Source organism: Pelobates fuscus, chromosome 6, assembly GCF_036172605.1.
Source record: "Pelobates fuscus isolate aPelFus1 chromosome 6, aPelFus1.pri, whole genome shotgun sequence".
Taxonomy (NCBI): domain Eukaryota; kingdom Metazoa; phylum Chordata; class Amphibia; order Anura; family Pelobatidae; genus Pelobates; species Pelobates fuscus.
Window position 1 is genome coordinate 304,301,610 of NC_086322.1, and position 22,263 is coordinate 304,323,872.

Consider the following 22,263-nt stretch of genomic DNA (forward strand, 5'->3'; position numbering starts at 1 on the left):
TCTCTATGATCACTTTGGCAATGTTTTCTCTTTACAAATCTGTTGAGAACAAGAGTTCTGGGCCTCCAGCAATCCCCTCCCCAACCAGTCCATGGACTTTGTCAGGCTGGCACTAGGCTTCCTTGTTGTTGTAGGAAACATGCTATTTTGGTGACACAAAAATATTCCCCCCAGGTTTTTACCTGAATAAGCCAAGTCTGGCAGTGCGTACAATTCTTAACCAGACCGGCATTAAGCAACTTCCCCACTAAAAACAGAAGTTATTAGAAAGGGCGTTCATTCAATAAAAGCTAAGCATTACAAATTGATTGGATACCGTTCAAACTTGCCCTGTTAGCTCAATGTAATTATATAAGGCAAAGAGCCCTTTAAAGGGGAAGCTACAATAAATATATCCTAAAAATATACACTACTTACCCTTAACTGCTTGTAGACACAACTTAGACAAGATAGAGACTGGCATTGCAATTTTTTTGCCTAACCGTCTAGCACTTAAAAGGTTAAACCTATGTCCAGGCCATACATACAAGCCTGTCACTGTATCCCCAGAGGTATATCTGACATTGTCTCACTTTGCAGGAAATTTCATTTCATCAGTCCATTACTCGAACCAAATTAACAATGTTTGTTTATAGTTAAAGATTAAAGTTTATAGATTCACGCTGGTGCAATGTGTCATGCGTGATGTAGATTGTGGAACGAGAGACATTGAGGGATTCCTCAAAAATACAGCTATTCAGAAAGGTGGAATTTAATTTATTTACTGTATTATATTTTTTTCTACCAAACATAGTCTGACTGTCACCCAGTAAGGGCTGTTTATGGACGTCATTTTTGTCACTGTGTGCTGCATTCGTTCGGGACCTTATACTACTGAGCAGTCACTACATTCCTGCGTTCAAATCTACGCGCCTCTCGTGCTTCATTACACTAATGACATGAACCAATAGAAACTTACCGTAGGTTATTTTTACACCTCTCACCCATAGCCAGGCCCCCATATTGTGGCCCTTATTGAACCAAAAGAGCATTCCTGATATTTGCTGATACTTGATACTGACTTTGGCATGTCTATCAATATTTCAATTCCGTGACCTATGGTTTGTTCCTCCTGATTCTCTTCACTCCTTGACCTTGACTTTGGTTTGACCTTTCTCTCGGTTTCGCATGCTATAGGATTAGAGCTCGGCCACTCTAAGGATCAGTAATACAGACAGTCCTGCTGTGCGATGTCTCATTTTGATCTCTGGTTTGGGGCTTGTGTATTTGGGAGCTTGATTGTCGTGAGACGGGCCTACTGTTGTAGTACCAATGCTGGAGCAGAGCAAAAGCTATGTAGCTATGTATACATCCGGTGTGAACAACGTAAGAAGTACAGAACCATTTAAAAATATTGTTAAAGCAACAAATTTTGCTGTTTTTTTCTATTATTAGAAATGGACTTGATAGATTACAGATTTGTGCTTTAGCTCACGTGTCTGCAACCTTTTGTCTTACAGCAGTTACCGAGACTCTGTTACGGAGATAATGATCTGAAGTTCTTATAGACCATTGCTCAGGGTTATGGGAGTTGGCTTTTAGTCTTAAACCAGCTGGACTCCCAAATATCACAACCCCCAAGAACAAGCCGTTGGCCTCCATAGCACAATCGTTTTTGTAAAAAAAGAGATTAGAAGCTTTGCACCTGCAGTCTTCAAAGCTCTAAATAATCGTGTCCTGATCAAACACAGCCCTCTTTTCATTCACGTTGTAACGATGAAAATGATAAGCCGTTGATGCATACAGTCGTCTTCCCTTTACAACAAGATAATAAACAGGAACAAAACAAAATAATAAAACCAGCATCTCCATTTTTTATTTACCCTCCAGGACAGAGCCACAAGCCATCTGGTAGTTTTCTCATGAAAAGCAGATTAAGTGATTCTACGTGTATGTTCAAAGCCACGTAAGGTCTCCTGGAAGAGCCCAGGGCAAATATAACCAAGTTAACGTATATCGCCAAGAGTTGATGTAGATTTATTATGGAATGGAAGGAGTCCTGGGCTCTTGTTGTGATTACCTCTTTTCTGGACTAATTATTCTTGTTTAATCTTGTATTTTGCTGGTAGTGTATGGGTGAGTTGGAGTGTATGAGTGAGTTGGAGGTTTGGAAAAGGAGGGAATATAACGAGAAGCAGGATAATTGATGAAGTGTCAGGATTGCTATTGTCTCTGAGACAGGTTCCGTGGACTCCGATCACCTGGCCATGTATGAAATGGTTTGACATAAGTAGTTGTAGTGTGTCAATGGACTATGTTATAAAGTTAAAATCAACATGCTTTTTTCTATTTCACTTGGCAAGGGGATATGAAAAACTCTCATGTACGCTGTTTAAAGTATAAATTCCAGTGTCCTTGGGGGTTGGATCAAATCATATAATTGGGCAGGCCTTAAAACTAGGATGGTCCTTGTCTTCCAGTCTGGCGTTAGAAGCAGACATAGTGGCTATAAGCATGTCTATAGCCTGATCACCAGCTATGAGGCTATTTGTATAAAGAGGGGTCTACCTACAATAATACACAGCTTCAACACTGAAAAGACACCCACTCCTCTCCCCCAATAAATTTTTTTTTTGTTTTTTTAAAGAACAAATAAAAATCCTTATGTGCATTGATGGGACAGGCAGTATATAAAAAGATATGAAGCAATCATGGGGGAGAAGGGTTGGAGAAAAGATACGAGTCCCACCCAGCTCCATTACATATGCAACACTTTTACAGGAAGTATAATATCACACCAATAATAGAAATATGGAATGTTGTTATATTCCTGAAATCACATGCTGTAGGGCATTAGATATATTAGATATATATTAGTCATATACGTGACCAATATTTAATTTCAATTTCTTTTTTTTAAATCTTTGTAATAGAGGCATAACGAGTGAAATGTCGATTGGGAGTTTGGCCTAAACTAGGAAATAAAGCATATAAAACAACGTTAAAGTGGAACTGTCACTTCTCTAAAATATACACCATTTAATAAAACATTGAAAATAACCTGTAACGTTTGTTAAGAGCTCAAACATTAAAAATGCTTGTTTGTATTTGTAACATCAGAGTTTCATTTCCTTGTGTTTTGAGCTTTGGGCCCCAAGTACAAGTAACAAAAGTAATCCCCTTAATCCCACACTGCGCTGATCTCACTGTGGCTCCTCCCCTGCCATGATGATCTCAGCCAATCCAGTGTTTCTGCTTAATGAAGGTCTGGTGGTTACTGTGCGTGTGCATAGTCCAATTCATACAAGGCACAGCCAGGGCACACATTGCAAATGAAGAGGAGACGTAGAAACATTGTTTCATTTATTGTACTCTCTGTAAGCTCTCTCTATGCTGACTGCCAGGTGCAAAGGGCGGAGCGTATAACAATGATTGACAGGGAGCTAAGATGGAGGCGCCCAGGTACAGTAGAAATTTATTACAATTTTCTGTGGGTTTTTACATTTTATTTTTCACATCTGACATACATATTTGTTGAATATTGGGATGATAATTTAATTAAAATCTTGGGCAAAGACAGAGCCATTTTAAAAGCATTTTTTTCATACGCTTTTAAAGGGACACTCAGGGCACCATATCAACTTAATCTCAATTAAGTATCTTTGCTGCAAGGAGGTTTCGTTGTACCCTAGGGGGTTAAACAATATACAAATGGTTTAACCCCAAACTTTAGAAGCCTTTGCCAGCCCACTCTGGCCAACATCTTCTTTCAGTGGTCTGTGGCGTCTGTCAGGAAGCCTCTGACAATCTGCTGAGATTGTCTACTGATAATTCAGAACACGGAGTGATAGGTCTAACACCTTTGATGGAATAACCCCATAAAAGACTCTAAATCACTTTTTTTAGAGGTGTCTTGGGGTTTTAGCCAATTCCTGTAATTCTGTGCAGATAAAAGTTACTCTAAAAAAAATCCCAGGTTGATAATGGCTGGGAGAAGCAGATTAGTATTTTTTCTTTATGTGACTTTTATTTTGATAATGCATGAGAAATGACATCATATAGGACTTTATTTCAATATAAATATCATTATGTACATGTTTTGTTGTACTTTTCCTTTAATTCATCCTGATTGTGTTTTTTCCTAGTTGATCTTGTTTTATGACACGGTAAATAATGTTCTACATATATATGCGATGAATGAGAGATACGCAGCTTCCCGTTATTGCATTTCTGATGGGATGCAATATTTAGACCCAATGACGTCACTCCGTGGATAAGCAGATTACAGTGATCTCGTCGCTGTGAGTTACAATGAAGATTTAAGGTCATAGGAAGTCGGCTGTAAGAGTAGAATGTCATTGACTACAAGGAGTTTTTTTTAGCCAGTTATACATGTTTGTGGCCCATTAATAGGGCCCTTAAATGGGAACAATTGCTGTATGGGTTTTTAAAAGCGCATCTTGCAGTTAAAAATAAAACGCACAATTGTGTGATTCCGTCACGAGATAAACCAATGCGTCTAAATAAATTCTAAAGAATATTGAACTGTTCATTAAAATAAAAAGCATAAATCCATTTAAAGTCTCTCTATCAGAGTAAAATCAGAAGCTGTGTGCAGGTAGATTTATTAATAGGACGTCCGAGAGATGGCAGTACAAATACAGATTATGTTCGCCCCCTTTTTATAAATGGTATCATTTTGCCATATAAAGTCCTGTTTTAAGCCTCTCTTTGCTCTGGTCTGGTTTTACAGCAATATCTGCCAGGGTTTTTTTTTCCCCACAGAGAGAGTTACAGGGTTACATCAGGCACCATAACCACTTCAGTGTTTGAAGTTATCATGGAACGCTGCACATAGAGGCTCCAGACAGGGCCGCCATCAGGAGGTATAGCCTATACCGGTGTATGGAACCCGGGCAGGGTTGCAGAGGACCCCCAGGGTGTTGAGATCAGCTCCTCACAGTGCAGAGTGTCAGACAGGAAGTTATGGAGGGATGGAAAAGGAAATGACATTTTAAACCTCTACCCTCCCTCGCTAGCTTCATCCAACATCAAGGGAGATTAAGCTTGAGGCGGATGGAGCTTTGAGGCGAGATGAGAAAGGGAGATGGAGTTTAAAGGAAAATAATATCAATAGTTTGACTTGTTTTAATGGATTTCTGGAAGTATTATCCATATAGTGTATTATATTAATATGTATGTGTGTATATTAAAGGATCACTATAGGGGCAGGAACACAAACATGTATTCCTGACCCTATAGTGTTAACACCACCATCTAGCCCCCCTGGGCCCCTCATGCCTCCATAAATATAGTAAAAATCTTACTGTATTCAAGCCTGAAGCTGTAACTCTGCATGCTGTTAGACTCAGAAAAACAAGCTGTCTGCTGACATGTGGTAGCCTGATCCAATCACAATGCTTCCCCATAGGATTGGCTGAGACTGACAAGGAGGCAGATCAGGGGCGGAGCCAGCATGATTCAAACACAGCCCTGGCCAATCAGCATCTCCTCATAGAGATGAATTGAATCAATGAATCTCTATGAGGAAAGTTCAGTGTCTGCATGCAGAGGGAGGAGATACTGAATCACAGGATGATGTGCACTGTGCTGCCCTGTGTTCTGCTAACAGCAGATCTGAGTGGATGGAGGCATATTATGCCTCCATCAACTCCGAAGTCCCTCTGGTACACTCTGAGTGACTGCAACTGGAGGTGTTCCTAGCTTTCAATGTAAACACTATTTTCTCAGAAAATACAGTGTTTACATGAGAAAGGCTGCTATAGTTCTCACCTGAACAACCTCATTAAGCTGAAGTTGTTCCGGTGACTATAGTGTCCCTTTAATATTCACGTATGTATTATAATTGTATTTATGAATCACTAGTTGTATAATATATTACACCAGGGCTTGACAAATTTGCTTGAAAACTAGGAGCCAGCTAAAAAAGTTAGGAACCAGATTTTTGAACGTCAAAAATACAATTCTTAAAGGGACACTATAGTCACCAGAGCTACTGCAGCTCAATGCAGCTGTTCTGTGTCCTGACTCCCTCATTTAGCCGCCTGTTTCCTGACTCCCTCATTTAGCCGCCCGTTTCCTGACTCCCTCGTTTAGCCGCCCGTGTCCCGACTCCCTCGTTTAGCCGCCCGCGTCCCGACTCCCTCGTTTAGCCGCCCGCGTCCCGACTCCCTCGTTTAGCCGCCCGCGTCCCGACTCCCTCGTTTAGCCGCCCGCGTCCCGACTCCCTCGTTTAGCCGCCCGCGTCCCGACTCCCTCGTTTAGCCGCCCGCGTCCCGACTCCCTCGTTTAGCCGCCCGCGTCCCGACTCCCTCGTTTAGCCGCCCGCGTCCCGACTCCCTCGTTTAGCCGCCCGCGTCCCGACTCCCTCGTTTAGCCGCCTGAGTCCCGACTCCCTCGTTCAGCCGCCTGAGTCCCGACTCCCTCGTTCAGCCGCCTGAGTCCCGACTCCCTCGTTCAGCCGCCTGAGTCCCGACTCCCTCGTTCAGCCGCCTGAGTCCCGACTCCCTCGTTCAGCCGCCTGAGTCCCGACTCCCTCGTTCAGCCGCCTGAGTCCCGACTCCCTCGTTCAGCCGCCTGAGTCCCGACTCCCTCGTTCAGCCGCCTGAGTCCCGACTCCCTCGTTCAGCCGCCTGAGTCCCGACTCCCTCGTTCAGCCGCCTGAGTCCCGACTCCCTCGTTCAGCCGCCTGAGTCCCGACTCCCTCGTTCAGCCGCCTGAGTCCCGACTCCCTCGTTCAGCCGCCTGAGTCCCGACTCCCTCGTTCAGCCGCCTGAGTCCCGACTCCCTCGTTCAGCCGCCTGAGTCCCGACTCCCTCGTTCAGCCGCCTGAGTCCCGACTCCCTCGTTCAGCCGCCTGAGTCCCGACTCCCTCGTTCAGCCGCCTGAGTCCCGACTCCCTCGTTCAGCCGCCTGAGTCCCGACTCCCTCGTTCAGCCGCCTGAGTCCCGACTCCCTCGTTCAGCCGCCTGAGTCCCGACTCCCTCGTTCAGCCGCCTGAGTCCCGACTCAATGAGCCGACCATTCGCCTGCATTAACCGATGCCCGGCTCCAATCTCTGGTAGTCGGCCACCTTAGGGGCTGAACAGGCTCCCAAATCCCTGTACCCACACTCCATACATCCCAGCAGACTGGGAGGGCAGGCTTTGATCACACTAAGTACACTGCAGGCTTTATTCGTAGGCTGGTGGTATATGCTTTCCATTACTGTCCATTCATTATAGATTCTTAAAGAAAACCGTAACTATACAAATAATGTCTGCATATTGCCCACATAATAGACAGGTTATTTAGACCTTTTAATTTTCATCAAACATACTGTATGTAAAATTAGAGCTAGTGTGTAATCTAACCTTCTATTCCCCAGTAGGACCAAATGAGGATTAAATTGTGTAAATGTACATCATTTTATTATTATTTTTTACCCATCTCTATATCTACTTGCTCTACATGCAATGTTTCAAATGTTCTGCACAAAGAGTCTGGTAGTGAAGTGGTTAAACATAAAATATGCATTAAATGGATAATTAACGCAGGTTTTACACTATAGTCACCAAAACAACTTTAGCTTAATGAAGCAGTTCTGCTGTATAGATCATGCCTCTGAAGTTTCACTTCTCAATTATCTGCCACTTAGGATTTAAAAAAAAACTCCCTGCGTGTAACTTACACAACAGCCTACCTAAACACTTCCTGTAAAGAGTCGTCTAATGTTTACACTTCCTTTACTGCACAGCCTTTTTAATCTAGAATTTCTTATCTCCTGCTTTCTTAATAGTTTACTAGACTCAACAGGAGTTTCCAGTGTGTGATTAAAATGTAACTTTTTAAAGTAAGTTAACATCTAATTTAAAAAAACAAACAGAAAAAACATGTTTTCATGCAGGCTGTCTTAGTCACAGCCAGGGGAGGTGTGGTTAGGACTGCATAAACAGAAACTAAAGTGATTTAACTCCTAAATGGCCGAGAATTGAGCAGTGAAACTTCAGAGGCATGATCTATACACCAAAACTGCTTCATTCAGCTAAATATGTTGTTTTGGTGACTATAGTGAACCTTTAAAACAAATGTTGATCAATAATACCAATAATTGTCATGAGCAGAAATACATAAATATATTTTTGAAAATGTTTGTTTCAAAACAAAAAATCCCTACAGCCATTAAATATTATATATATATATCTTTACTTTAGCTGTCATGATGTAATATTTCCCAGTATGTAATCACTAAATGGATTTTTATGTATTAATTCGGGGTAGTCTAGCAATTATAAGCTACACACTGAGACACTAATTAAAACACCCATTACCCACTTAAAGAAGGGACTCAGAAATATTAGGGCATGAAAACTGTTACATTCAATAAAGTCAATGCTCAGCACCCAGTTGGCAATTACTTCCTTTAACTCCTTAATGCAAAAACCAGGGCTCTGCTGCCACCAATGTTAAACAGCTTCTGTCATTAGACTGAGCAGAAGATTTTATCTATACATAGTTCTACCAAATGTATAGATTAGGACGGCCAGGAGGTGGGTGTAAGAGTAACACCCACGATGATGCACATAAACGGAGGAATAGTGAGTAAATCCCTATATTTTTTCATTAAATACACCATGCGGTGGGAGTAGAGGGGTAAGAGTTTGGTATGCAGCCCCTATTTTTTACCACATAGGGATAACACCTGCGCCTCTTCCGTCCATACTGAGGAAAAGTAATATAGGGTGGGCTAGGAGGTTGCTAAACCTGTGAAATGGCTATTAAATAAAATAAAAGTCACCTAACTGCTAAATTACCATGTTCTCGGTCTAGTGATTGAAGCGGCTAATACAGTTTTCTTTTTTTTCTTTTCTTTGCAGATTTTGGCAATCATTTCCATTCTGTTTATTGTGTTATCTACAATTGCCTTGTCACTAAACACACTTCCAGAACTACAAGGTACAGATGAATTTGGGCAAAGCACAGACAATCCCCAGCTTGCACACGTGGAAGCAGTCTGCATCGCATGGTTTACAATGGAATACCTCCTCAGATTTTTATCTTCACCTAATAAATGGAAGTTTTTTAAGGGACCTCTTAATGTCATTGACTTGTTAGCAATCTTACCATACTATGTCACAATATTCCTCACAGAATCCAACAAAAGTGTACTTCAGTTCCAAAACGTTAGACGAGTGGTGCAGATTTTCCGTATTATGAGAATACTACGAATTCTAAAGTTGGCCAGGCACTCAACGGGTCTGCAGTCCTTGGGTTTCACGTTGAGAAGAAGTTATAATGAACTTGGATTGCTCATTTTATTTCTTGCCATGGGAATTATGATTTTCTCAAGTTTGGTATTTTTTGCGGAAAAAGATGAAGAGGACACAAAATTCAAAAGCATCCCAGCGTCTTTCTGGTGGGCTACCATTACAATGACTACTGTTGGGTATGGAGATATTTACCCAAAAACTCTTCTAGGTAAGATAGTTGGTGGTTTGTGTTGTATTGCTGGAGTATTGGTAATAGCTCTTCCCATTCCTATTATAGTTAACAATTTCTCAGAATTCTACAAGGAACAAAAGCGTCAGGAGAAAGCCATTAAACGAAGAGAAGCTCTTGAACGAGCCAAACGAAATGGTAGCATTGTCTCAATGAATATGAAAGATGCCTTTGCCCGGAGTATAGAACTTATGGATGTAGTAGTTGAAAAGACTGATGATGATACAGGAAGGAATGAGAAAGTACAGGATAACCACTTATCACCCAGCAAATGGAAATGGACAAAGAGGACCCTGTCAGAGACAAGTTCCAATAAGTCTTTTGATGGGAAAGATCAGGGTTCTCCAGAGAAGTCTCGATCTTGCTCAAGTCCACAAAACCTCAATGTCCAACAGTTAGAAGATATGTACAACAAAATGGCAAAAACACAATCCCAGCCCATACTTACTTCAAAAGAGACCAATCAGACGGGCAAACCAACAGAAGAACTTGAAATGGAGACAATCCCAGGTCCGGCAATCCCACTCTTGACAACTCACAAGGAAGGCATTGTTGATATGAGAAGCATGTCAAGCATAGACAGTTTCATAAGCTGTACTGCTGATTTTCCAGAATCTGGAAGGTTCTCTCATAGTCCATTTGCAGTTCTTCCATACAGGTCTAATATAAATCCTGGGAGGGATATATCTCGTGAAATTAAAGACGGAAGGGATAGACCACTATCTATGAATGTCAGTGGAGAAAGCTTCACTGAAATGTACACCAAAGCTGATGGAAGCCGCCATTCCACATTCATTTTAGACAGTCCCAAAGGTTTAGTAAAGGTTAAAAACCCTCTAATGTTAAGGTCTCTAAAAGTAAACTTTCTGGAAGGTGATACAAGTGATCTTCTACCTACCACCAATATATTAAGCCCCTCAGGGCATAGAGAAATTCACTCTAAATTTGATGGCTCTTTGTTTTCTGACCAGTCGGTAAGGAGTCCTGAAACTTCAATGTACACGACCGCTAGTGCTCGAACGCCTTCCAAGTCTCCTGAAAAACAGATGGCAATAGCCTTCACTTTTCATGATGCTAATGTACATAAATATATAGACGCCGACACAGATGATGAGGGCCAGCTGTTAGATGGATTGGATTCTTGTCCCTCCAAAGAACTTCTGAGCAACTTGAGCCCAAAATATAACATATCCAACAGCGGCCATCGAAAGCCAAGGGATCCTGTCCACAGGACAGAAAAAAATCACTTAGAAAGTGTTGCTTTATCTAGCACAGCAAGGTTCCTAGGTCACAACTGCATGTACTCTGCAGAAGGTATTACTGGAAAAAGTCAGGGGAATCTGGAAACGGTCAAGATAGAAAATCACATTTCGCCGGAAGTTCATGTACTGCCTGGAGGAAGAGGACATTCAAATACACACGACCCAAGCATTTGACACAGGATTAAAACAATAAGGAGTTATGAGGAATGTTCATTACTTGCACACTGAGCTTCTGCATGGCATTGACGAGGACTGAAGCTGGCATCCGCTCCCTTTAGTCAGAGGGAAGGGATTCAGAGGGGAACAATAACTTTTTTCCTCTTGAACAAACTTAAGGATGTTTCTTAAACCATGCTAGACATGTAAGTCACATCTTGGATAGGAACACTTGCTAATATTTGATCTCCTTTTTTTTGAAAGCCATTGTGACCAAATATGCCCCAAATTAACAGAAACCTGTTTGTTTGTTTTTTTTATTAGTTTTTTTTTTTAAATTGTATACACAGTTTAACTGCATTTAATTTAATGGAATAGTAAGGGTAAAAGTGACAACCAAGTTTTTTTTTTCCAATGCAAAGTGGAGATTAGAAGTGCATAATTTAATTTAAGTGCAGTTTTATTGCGATCTCAAAGTATGAAAGATACGGGGAATGTGACTTATTCCCCTTGTATTTTGTTGATGTCTAATGTAACGTTAGAAGCTGGAGCACAGCCAGGGTGAGTTGCACCAGTTGTTCCGAATTTTGTATTCCATTAATCCAGAAAAAGGGGCATAAAAAGGACACATCATTTATCTCATCAGCAGATATCTAAAGGTTGTTTCAGTGGGGAGAAAAAAAAAATCAGGGCATTACACACTTTAGCTATAGAAAAATGATTGAGATTGAGATTTTAGAAAATATATTTACTAGAATAAAATACTAAATTATTTTTTTGGTTTGTGGGCGAATTTCTAACATGTTCCTCATCCATAGTTATGAGAGCAATTTATTTATTTTTTTATAACATTTAAAAAAAGATAATTAACATTTTTTTGCACAACCAAACTTAAAGTAGCTGTTAAAAAAATTTAAAAAATCAATAAAAAAAACAAAACGACTGCACCTTAAAGTAAGCACTATCTTAATTTGTGCCTGTATTTGCAATTTCTTTTCCTTCCATTTTAAAAAGCATTAGTGAGAATATGTTTGGTCTCCACGGATTCATGGATCATTTAGAATGTATTCTGTAAAATAATAATGTATTTAAAAAGAGAGAGAGGTTTACACTGGATTTTTTGCACTGGTATGAAATACATGTAACAGTTTGTGATAATTGTGCACAAATATATTTTTTAACTTCATTTTTTTTTAAGTGCAGCTAAATTATTAATTCCGTAGCACTATGGCCTACCGGAACTCATTAACAGTTTTGTCCCCAATGAGCAGTTATATTTTCTGTATTCACAATTTACAGTTAAAGGAATGATTTAAAGGCCATTATAGGTCAATGAAACACAAACACTAATGTATGTCCACTCAGGATATTTCATTTTGGCAACCGGAATTCATGGGCAAAGTTAGAAAATTACTTTAAAATAGTCAACCAAATAAATTTCAAGAAAATTAAAGTATATATATATATATGCTGAAGACAGATCTTAAATATTATTTGATTTTATGACAATTTTTTTTTTATATGATGAATTAAAAATAGCAGCACATAAGCCATAAATAAAATGTAGTTTTTCAGCTCGGTATAAAAAAATAAAATAAAAATTAAATTGCAAGAAAAATTGTTATGGATTCCATCTAAATAAAACAATACCATAGTAATTAATGTGCACATTGGTGGTGTTACCCCACGGAACAGTTTGCCAAATGTGTATATGAGATTTAAAGAAAATATTATTATATTCATAAATTTACAAAAAATTATCTATAGCTAGATTATCATATTGATAGCAAGCTATAGAGTGGTTAGTGTTTGTTTTAGCCATGTAAGTTTGTTGCACTCCGTGACACAAGAAAAAGTCCTGTTTTGTTCTCAAAATACATTTTTGTAATAATTTATTTTTGTATTTTCTTTTTCTTTTTTGTCATACCGACACCCAGGAATACAATAAATTCATTTCAAGGATCACGTATGCGCGGGCTTCGTGTTGCCCTTACTAAACAAATCATGACATTTTCATCTCTGTGTTATAATCAGTCTTTGGATATGTTTTGTTTAAAAATAAAGAAAAAAATAAAGAAAAATCGCATAATATTGACTTATTGGGGAAAAAAAAAAAACTTCAAAACCGTTTCACATTCTGTCAAGCAGTAGGTCAGTTTTTTACATTCTCATCATCATGACTAAACATATATATTAAAAAAAGAATGTATTGGTGACTTTATAAAGGCCTAAACCAATTGGTGCAACTCTCCTTCTGCGCTGACGCTTGTTGTGATTTTCTATGCTTGAAAAATAACCTTTTTAATGTCATCGCTTGTAAAAAAAAAAAAAAACAACCACAAAAAAACCATAACTGGTTTCCCACCGATGGAAAAAGGTGTGAACATCACTGTAAGGGAAGGAACCTCATATTTGTGATATCACCATCCCAGCCAGGAATTCTACATATTGTGAAACTGTTACTCTAAAACTGTTGTCATTCTTGCACATCATGTACAACCGAAATGCAGAAATAGCTGTAAAACCAGAGCAAGGTATTGATTAGATCATGGAGTCACCATCCGTTAGAAAATGATGACGTTATTGGTACAGAATTTGTAACTCTGTTATCTGAATCTGAATAGGTTGTTGTTTTTTTTTTTTTTTTTTTGTTCTGTTTGTTTGTTTTTGTTCTGGTTTTTTTTTTGTTCTTTAAAAAAAAAAAAAAAGACATTATTTTTGCTTTTTAAAGTCCACTCTGTGTGTGTGTGCGTCCCATGAAAATGAAGAATTCTGTGATACTTTTTCGTGGACTTGTCACGTACATTGAAATGGGGAATTCAAGCTGTAAGTCTGGCTATTTTTTTTTCTGTTCATCATTTTTAAATTTAAAGGCAATGTTTAGGAAAACCGCAATAGCCAATAAAATGGGAAATACAGAGCTTGTCATGAAATCATTTTTAAATTTATTTCCATGCATTTCCTGGACTGTTAAAATGTATATAATTATTATATATGCAATATCTGTTATAACAATGCCTTTGTTTGTTAAAGATGTTTGTCGTTGTGTGTTGCAACCAGATGACGCAAGACCCCCTCCCTTTACTTAAATACGCCATTGTCTGTTGGAATACTTTGTGGACAAAGGCAGATAAAGTACAACACCCATATTACCTGTGTTTTAGTGTTTGAATTTATTTTTTAATAAATTATGAAAAGGAGTCAAAATGGGGTTTATTTGCTGAGCAGTGACCTGCAGTTGGTTAAAGTGACCAATTTCAAGTCAAACCATTAAGTCTCCAAAGTCTTCAATTGATTAAATAAGAATTTTTAGAATAGGTTTCTATTTTTTGACTAAATATAGCAGATTTATTAACTGTTATACATTCAGGCACATTACTGGGAGTATTATTGCTGTGGAGCTCTGTTATACACTCAGACACATTATTGGGAGTATTATTGCTGTGCAGCTCTGTTATACACTCAGACACATTACTGGGAGTATTATTGTTGTGGAGCTCTGTTATACACACACACATTACTGGGAGTATTATTGCTGTGGAGCTCTGTTATACACTCAGCCACATTACTGGGAGTATTATTGCTGGGGAGCTCTGTTATACACTCAGACACATTACTGGGAGTATTATTGCTGTGGAGCTCTGTTATACACACACACACACATTACTGGGAGTATTATTGCTGTGGAACTCTGTTATACACTCAGCCACATTACTGGGAGTATTCTTGCTGGGGAGCTCTGTTATACACAGACACATTACTGGGAGTATTATTGCTGCGGAGCTCTGTTATATTCTCAGGCACATTACTGGGAGTATTATTGCTGTGGATCTCTGTTATACATTCAGACACATTACTGGGAGTATTATTGCTGTGGAGCTCTGTTATACACTCAGACACATTACTGGGAGTATTACTGCTGTGGAGCTCTGTTATACACTCAGACACACTACTGGGAGTATTATTACGGTGGAGCTCTGTTATACACTCAGCCACATTACTGGGAGTATTCTTGCTGGGGAGCTCTGTTATACACAGACACATTACTGGGAGTATTATTGCTGCGGAGCTCTGTTATATTCTCAGGCACATTACTGGGAGTATTATTGCTGTGGATCTCTGTTATACATTCAGACACATTACTGGGAGTATTATTGCTGTGGAGCTCTGTTATACACTCAGACACATTACTGGGAGTATTACTGCTGTGGAGCTCTGTTATACACTCAGACACACTACTGGGAGTATTATTACGGTGGAGCTCTGTTACACACTCAGACACATTACTGGGAGTATTATTACTGTGGAGCTCTGTTATACACTCAGACACACTACTGGGAGTATTATTACGGTGGAGCTCTGTTATACACACAGACACATTACTGGGAGTATTATTGCTGTGGAGCTCTGTTATACACACAGACACATTACTGGGAGTATTATTGCTGTGGAGCTCTGTTATACACTCAGACACATTACTGGGAGTATTATTACTGTGGAGCTCTGTTATACACTCACACATTACTGGGAGTATTATTACGGTGGAGCTCTGTTATACACTCAGACACATTACTGGGAGTATTATTTCTGTGGAGCTCTGTTATACACTCAGACACATTACTGGGAGTATTATTGCTGTGGAGCTCTGTTATACACTCAGACACATTACTGGGAGTATTATTGCTGTGGAGCTCTGTTATACACTCAGACATTACTGGGAGTATTATTGCTGTGGGGCTCTGTTACACACTAAGACACATTACTGGGAGTATTATTACTGGGGAGCTCTGTTATACACTCAGACACATTACTGGGAGTATTATTACTGTGGAGCTCTGTTATACACTCAGACACACTACTGGGAGTATTATTACGGTGGAGCTCTGTTATACACTCAGCCACATTACTGGGAGTATTCTTGCTGGGGAGCTCTGTTATACACAGACACATTACTGGGAGTATTATTGCTGCGGAGCTCTGTTATATTCTCAGGCACATTACTGGGAGTATTATTGCTGTGGATCTCTGTTATACATTCAGACACATTACTGGGAGTATTATTGCTGTGGAGCTCTGTTATACACTCAGACACATTACTGGGAGTATTACTGCTGTGGAGCTCTGTTATACACTCAGACACACTACTGGGAGTATTATTACGGTGGAGCTCTGTTACACACTCAGACACATTACTGGGAGTATTATTACTGTGGAGCTCTGTTATACACTCAGACACACTACTGGGAGTATTATTACGGTGGAGCTCTGTTATACACACAGACACATTACTGGGAGTATTATTGCTGTGGAGCTCTGTTATACACACAGACACATTACTGGGAGTATTATTGCTGTGGAGCTCTGTTATACACTCAGACACATTACTGGGAGTATTATTACTGTGGAGCTCTGTTATACACTCACACATTACTGGGAGTATTATTACGGTGGAGCTCTGTTATACACTCAGACACATTACTGGGAGTATTATTGCTGTGGAGCTCTGTTATACACTCAGACACATTACTGTGAGTATTATTGCTGTGGAGCTCTGTTATACAAACAGACACATTACTGGGAGTATTATTTCTGTGGAGCTCTGTTATACACTCAGACACATTACTGGGAGTATTATTGCTGTGGAGCTCTGTTATACACTCAGACATTACTGGGAGTATTATTGCTGTGGGGCTCTGTTACACACTAAGACACATTACTGGGAGTATTATTACTGGGGAGCTCTGTTATACACTCAGACACATTACTGGGAGTATTATTGCTGTGGAGCTCTGTTATACACTCAGACACACTACTGGGAGTATTATTACGGTGGAGCTCTGTTACACACCAAGACACATTACTGGGAGTATTATTACTGGGGAGCTCTGTTATACACTCAGACACTACTGGGAGTATTATTGCTGTGGAGCTCTGTTATACACACAGACACATTACTGGGAGTATTATTGCTGTGGAGCTCTGTTATACACTCAGACACATTACTGGGAGTATTATTACTGTGGAGCTCTGTTATACACTCAGACACATTACTGGGAGTATTATTACGGTGGAGCTCTGTTATACACTCAGACACATTACTGGGAGTATTATTGCTGTGGAGCTCTGTTATACACTCAGACACATTACTGTGAGTATTATTGCTGTGGAGCTCTGTTATACAAACAGACACATTACTGGGAGTATTATTGCTGTGGAGCTCTGTTATACACCCAGACACATTACTGGGAGTATTATTGCTGTGGGGCTCTGTTATACACTCAGACACATTACTGGGAGTATTATTTCTGTGGAGCTCTGTTATACACTCAGACACATTACTGGGAGTATTATTACTGTGGAGCTCTGTTATATACTCGGACACATTACTGGGAGTATTATTGCTGTGGGGCTCTGTTATACACTCAGACACATTACTGGGAGTATTATTACTGTGGAGCTCTGTTATACACTCAGACACATTACTGGGAGTATTATTGCTGTGGGGCTCTGTTATACACTCAGACACATTACTGGGAGTATTATTACTGTGGAGCTCTGTTATACACTCAGACAGACCAGTAACATTGAGCTCTTAGGAATGAAAAGAGGGACAGAGCGATCAGCTGAAAAAGAGAGACTGTCCTCCTAATAGAGACATTTGGGAGGTATTCAACTGAAGAGGTAGGTACCTATTAGTAACACCTGACCCGACTCATTGTGGGAGGGCTGAGGGGTAAGGATTTGCGTAACAATGTAGCACTGATGTAGGAAGTAGAACAGAAACTGACAGACTGTCAAAATAAAGAGAACAGATAAAATGGCACATGGGATGTTTTTGGTGCAGCCAGGGTTAAAAAGTGCAATGTGATGTAAATGGTACCAAGTAAAATAATTTGGAAACTGACTTTTATTCCGTAACCCCTTATGGACCAAACTTCTGGAATAAAAGGGAATCATGACATGTCACACATGTCATGTGTCCTTAAGGGGTTAAAGGACCACTATAGTGCCAGGAAAACAAACTCGTTTTCCTGGCACTATAGTGCCCTGGGGGTGCCCCCACCTTCAGGGCTCCCCTCTCGCCGGGCTCTAGGGGGAGGAAGGGGTTAAACTTACCTCTTTCTCCAGCGCCCGGCCGGGGAACTCTCCTCCTCCTCCTCTTCTCCTCCTCAGCTGAATGCGCATTCAGCCAGTCCATAGGAAAGCATTGTGAACGCTGGCGTCTTCTCACTGTGAAAATCACAGTGAGAAGCGCGGAAGCCCTCTAGCGGCTGTCAATGAGACAACCACTAGAGGCCAGATTAACCCTATTATAAACCTAGCAGTTTCTCTGAAACTGCTCTGTTTATAGAAAAAAGGGTTAAACCTAGCTGGACCTGGCACCCAGACCACTTCATTAAGCTGAAGTGGTCTGGGTGCCTATAGTGGTTCTTTAAGTACAGATTAGCGTTCAGTTGTCCAAATTCAAGTCTTTCGGACAATAGTTTTTATGGGAACCTACAGGGCTATTCACAACAAACACGTGGTTATTCCAGCCGAATCTCTTTTAACAAAATAACCAAATTGCTATCAAACCTCCCTAATTCACCTGATACAAAGCAGGGGGATTCTCATCCGTTACCAACAATGAACTTTAATTCTGCCAAACTCTGTTCTTACACTAACTTTATTTGTGTTCCTATCCTTATAGCATGACCATAACAACTCAAAATCATTAGTTCAGAAAACCAGGAATTCAACAGAACTGAGAAGAAAATTACACATTTTAGGCAACTTTACCCGAGCGAAAGGAAAATGAATCCAAAATATGAATTTCCTTCGGTTTCTGGTTTAGTGAACAAACCCCCTACTGCTCCGGGGAGATTTATTAGTGTCGTGTTCTGAAAAATGGTGAGACAGTCACCATGGAAACCAGTAACCCAGCAGGCGCATTCCATTGATGACTCTGCCCCTTTCCCTTATTTGTACCATTTTTCAGAACTCAACACTGTTATATAAAATCACACACAAAACAAAAAACAACTGTTTGCCCCATTACTGGGTAGTCCTGGTACCATAATCACTACAGCGGGCTATACTGTGTATAAAGGATGGAGTAACCCTTAAAATGTGCCGCAAATCTTATAATGTTTAGATTCATCGGAACTAAAATGACGAAATATACAAATATTATTAAAATAGAAAAATTATTTTCTGTCTGGTCTTAGGGGAAAAAAATTTGAATTACTAGCTCATTGGATGAGAGCGATCAGCTGATCACTGCAGGGCATTGCTCATTGGATAAGAGCGATCAGCTGATCACTGCAGGGCATTGCTCATTGGCTGAGAGCGATCAGCTGATCACTGCAGGGCATAGCTCATTGGCTATGAGCGATCAGCTGATCACTGCAGGGCTTAGCTCATTGGATGAGAGCGATCAGCTGATCATTGCAGGGGCTAGCTCATTGGTTGAAAGCGATCAGCTGATCACTGCAGGGCCTAGCTCATTGGATGAGAGCGATCAGCTGATCACTGCAGAGCATAGCTCATTGGATGAGAGCGATCAGCTGATCTCCTAGCTCATTGGATGAGAGCGATCAGCTGATCTAGCTCATTGGATGAGAGCGATCAGCTGATCTCCTAGCTCATTGGATGAGAGCGATCAGCTGATCTCCTAGCTCATTGGATGAGAGTGATCAGCTGATCACTGCACGGCCTAGCTCAAGGGTTGGCAACCTTTTAGCAGCACTGTGCCGATATAGGATTGTGATGTCCCGTAGCGTGCCTGTTATATTTTTTTTAATTGAGGTGTGTATGCTGCCGTATTCTGCTTGTGTTATTTATACGGTAATTGCTTTGTATCGCAGAATTTTTGTGTGTATATGAGTTATTATAATGTTTATGTTCAGGAGTAGTTTGTGGTATCGTGTATGATACATATGAATGTGGGCTGTGTATGGGGGCTGCTTGTGGAATTGTGTGTGGATGGATAAGTCACGTTGTGTTTTTGGTAGTGTGTGGCTGTTTGGGGTATTGCATGTGAGAGACTGCATGTGGGGTTGTGTGCATGTATGTGGATTGTTAGCAGGTTAACCCCTTAAGACCGCAGGACGTACTATGCCGTCCTTATTTTGGTGGCTCTAAAAGCCGCAGGACGGCATAGTACGTCCTGCGATCTTATGTACTTACCCGGTCGCCGGCGATCCCACGCCGGCGATCGCGGTATGGGGGACTTACCTGGGAGCCCAGGGAGTCCCCCTGCGTCCTCTTCAGCCGCCCAGGGCCATGTGATCGCGAGGTCCTTGCGAGGACCCCGCGATCACATGGACGGCATAGCCGTCCAAGGCATTGCCAGCAGGGGGAGTGCCTGTAATGACAGGTACTCCCCCTGCTGTCTGAAAAAAAAATAAAAAATGTTAAAACAGTGTAAAAATAAATTATATATACTTAGATCATATATATATTTATTATATATATGATCTAAGTATATATATACACACATATACACACATACACATAAATATGCATACACTGTCTACGTGTATTTTAATATTAATATATACATAATTATATATATATATATTAATATCAAAATACACGTACAATGATAGTGATTAAATATATATATAATTTTCATTATATATATATTTATATATAATAAAAAATAAATAAATATATAAATACGTTAAAAAAATAAATAAAAAAATAATAAAAAAAAATAGATAAATATATAAACATGCGTAATTTCGTTCTAACTGTATTTTAAAATTAATATATATGTATTGATATCAAAATACATGTAGAACGAAATAATATATATATCTATATACATAAGTATATACGTATATATCACTATGTATATACCTATATATAAATAAAAATAATAAAAAAAAATTATATACATATATATACACACATATATATATATACACACATATATATATAATAATTCTACGCATATATGTATGTAATAATTTTACATAATTAGGTCATTTTATTAATTACAATTTGCAGGACCTGCCTGCCAACCCAGGCCAAAAGTTCAGGGAATTACATTGTCTAGCACTATATTTAACTCTGTAACTTTCCAAGACACCATGAAACCTGTACATGGGGGGTACTGTTTTACTCGGAAGACTTCGCTGAACACAAATATTAGTGTTTCAAAACAGTAAAATATATTACAACGACGATATCGTCAGTGACAGTGAAATTTTTTGCATTTTTCACACACAAATGGCACTTACACTGACGATATAATTGTTGTGATACGTTTTACTGTTTTGAAACACTAATATTTGTGTTCAGCGAAGTCTCCTGAGTATAACAGTACCCCTCATGTACAGGTTTTATGGTGTTTTCAAAAGTTACAGAGTCAAATATAAGGTTTGCGTTTCAGTTTTTTCACATTAAAATTCACCAGGTTGCCTTTGAGACCGTATGGTAGCCCAGGAATGAAAATTATCCCCATGATGGCATACCATTTGCAATAGTAGACAACCCAGGGTATTGCAAATAGGGTATGTTCAGTTTTTTTAGTAGCCACTTAGTCACAAACACTGGCCAAAATTTGCGTTCAAATTAGTTTTTTGCATTTTCAAATATTAACACTAACTTTGGCCAGTGTTTGTGACCAAGTGGCTACTAAAAAAGACTGGACATACTCAATTTGCAATACCTTAGGTTGTCTACTTTTGCAAATGGTATGCCATCATGGGGGTAATTCTTATTTCTGGGCTACCATATGGTCTCAAAGGCAACGTAACCAATCTGGCGAATTTCAATGTAAAAAAACTGAAATATGTAACACGCTATATTTGACCCTGTAACTTCCCAAAACACCATAAAACCTGTACATAGGGGGTACTGTTTTACACGCGAGACATCGCTGAATACAAATATGTGTATTGTATTGCAGTAAAAGCAAACAGTATTATGACATTCACAGTTAGAATGTCACGTAGAACTAAAAAAAATTAAAAAATTCTTATTTTCTCCCATTTTTTAAATATTTTTTTCATATTAAATTATGTTCCATACCTAAATATTTGATGTTAAACGAAAGCCCGGTTTCCCCTGAATAAAATGATATATAATAATGGGGGGTGCATTTAATATGAAAGAGGTGAATTATGGTTGGACAGACATATAGCGCAAATGCCAGGTTTTGTTTACGTTTTTTTGGATCACAACTTGTACATTTGGCTGCGGTCTTAAGGGGTTAAGTTTCTGCGGATTGTGTGTATGTTTGTTGGCTGTTCGTATTATTTGTATGAGGGGCGGGTTATTGTGCATTTTTGTGTATATTTAGCAGTGTGTGTGGCTTCCCTGTGTTCCAGTGGGGACCAGGCTGGCCAGGTACAGGTCAAGGACAGGAGCTGCAACAGCA

At 39.7% G+C, this 22,263-nt stretch overlaps 1 protein-coding gene across 1 annotated transcript in view; it reads left to right on the plus strand.

Moving 5' to 3' along the window:
* KCNB1 (potassium voltage-gated channel subfamily B member 1) overlaps positions 1-11,608 on the plus strand; it is a 149,477-nt gene extending 137,869 nt beyond the window's left edge. The window contains exon 3 of the mRNA XM_063459680.1: positions 8,856-11,608. Within this exon, the coding sequence (XP_063315750.1) occupies positions 8,856-10,913 (2,058 nt within the window). The 3' untranslated portion in view covers positions 10,914-11,608. The remainder of the gene's footprint in view (positions 1-8,855) is intronic.
* Positions 11,609-22,263: the final 10,655 nt, after the last annotated feature.